This window comes from Stomoxys calcitrans, chromosome 1 (assembly GCF_963082655.1).
Source record: "Stomoxys calcitrans chromosome 1, idStoCalc2.1, whole genome shotgun sequence".
Taxonomy (NCBI): Eukaryota; Metazoa; Arthropoda; class Insecta; order Diptera; family Muscidae; genus Stomoxys; species Stomoxys calcitrans.
In genome coordinates, this window is record NC_081552.1 from 66,219,997 (window position 1) to 66,221,706 (window position 1,710).

Here is a 1,710-nt window from a genome sequence, read left to right on the forward strand (position 1 = left end):
TAGGCCCATCGACATTCTTCTGCAATTTGGCTCAGTTCGGTCCAGATTTGGATATTCCTGCCATATAGACCGATCTCTCGATTCAAGGTTTTGGGGCCATAAAAGGCGCATTTGCTGTCCGATTTCGCCGAAATTTATTATACACAATTGAACAATGACTTCTACTTATTAGTATTTGGTTCAAATCGAAATATATTTCGATATAGCTGCTATGGAGCATAAGGTATGTTTATTTTTACCAAGTTTTGACGATAGGTGGTTTACATATATACCCGAGGTGGTGGGTAACCAAAGTTCGGCCCGGCCGATCTTAACGCCTTTTTACTTGTTATATTAATGCTTCTCTCCTTTTTCTTTTAAGCTTACCCAAATAGTGTTATAGGGTAAACATACTCAATAAATGCCAATGAAGAAACACTCTTTGTGGTTATTTACAATACATTTAATAAAATATTTATTTAACATCAGCATTTTTTTTCGCCATTCCCACTACAAGACTCATAGGCAGCGGCTCTGGGACAACGTCATAACCCTGTTTAGGTTGTGGTTTCAATAGCTCGGTAAGTTCTTTCTCCAACTTTTCGAATTTCTCTTGGTGGGCTGTGAGTTTGGTATTGATATCACGTAGAATTTTCAATTGTTCCTCATTTTTGGTGTGCTGTGCCTTTTGATGCGTCTCTTGATCTTGCAATTGTGTTTCCAACAACTCAATTTGTCCGGAGATTTCACCGAACATCGTTGGGGGCAAAACGGCAGCAGTACTGGGACTTGATTGGCAATTACTTTTCCCATCTTTAATTTTTTTAAGATTTTCCATTTGTTCTGCTTGAATTTCATCAATTTTCACTACAATTCGCTCTTGAACGTAATTGTATTTTCTTTGTGTTTTATTATAGGCATTTTCAACATTCTCACATAAATCGCTTTGCTTTTCGGAACGGATGTTCTCCAGCATGCGACTTTGGGCCTTTGAACTAGAAGTAGAACATAGGTAATGAAAATTTCAGCTCTTTTTTCCAATGAAGCACTTACGATTTTAGCAAATCTTCCAAATCATGTTGCAAATCTTCCACTATTTCTTTCAAAACAAAAACGTCTATTTCATGCTCTTTCCACTTAATCATGTCATCCTTAACATTGCTTTCCGCTTTGGCAATGCCGCCGAAAATCATAAGAATTACACAAATGTGGGACCAACATCGCAATTGAGGGCTCATCTTTTCCGAAAATTTATTTCCACAATCTTTGCAACAAAATCGATTCAATACGAAATGCCTTACAATTCAAAACTAAAATCGTATGTTTATAAAAACAAATTGTCTGTTTTAATCTCAAATTTATTTGCAGCCACTGCTGATAAATGGGGATTTTTAATGCCTGGCCTAGGGGTTAAACATTTATTTTTTTTAATGCTCTGAGGAATTGATAGCAGTTATGTGTACATAAATTGTGAATATGATCAAGTAACAAATAAAACATAATAGTTTCGCCGAACTTTGGATACCCTACCATTTATCTGTCGAAAACATTATGTAGATGTCTAGTAAGTAGGAATAGTTTTTGTACTGAAGGCAAAACAAAAGGGGCTGCCAAGTATCCTATACATATTGACATTGTAAAGCCCAATAGAAACAAGTAAAAGCGTGCTAAGTTCGGCCGGGCCGAATCTTGGGAACCCACCACAATGGGTTTTGCTAAAAATTTATACAA

General features: G+C 36.4%; 1 protein-coding gene across 1 annotated transcript; it reads right to left on the minus strand.

Moving 5' to 3' along the window:
• Positions 1-420: 420 nt before the first annotated feature.
• Positions 421-1,298, minus strand: LOC106095436 (uncharacterized). The gene is made up of 2 exons (XM_013262677.2): positions 1,033-1,298; positions 421-974 (listed from the first exon to the last, which is right to left on the minus strand). The coding sequence occupies exons 1-2, from the start codon at positions 1,215-1,217 to the stop codon at positions 455-457; spliced, it is 705 nt and encodes a 234-aa protein (XP_013118131.2). The 5' UTR covers positions 1,218-1,298; the 3' UTR covers positions 421-454.
• Positions 1,299-1,710: the final 412 nt, after the last annotated feature.

Excerpts from the sequence above, each read along its gene's own strand:
- LOC106095436 (XM_013262677.2), bottom strand. The coding sequence starts at position 1,217 with ATGAGCCCTCAATTGCGATGTTGGTCCCACATTTGTGTAATTCTTATG. Across the intron at positions 975-1,032 it reads TTGGAAGATTTGCTAAAATC|TTCAAAGGCCCAAAGTCGCA; the intron begins GTAAGTGCTTCA and ends TTCTACTTCTAG.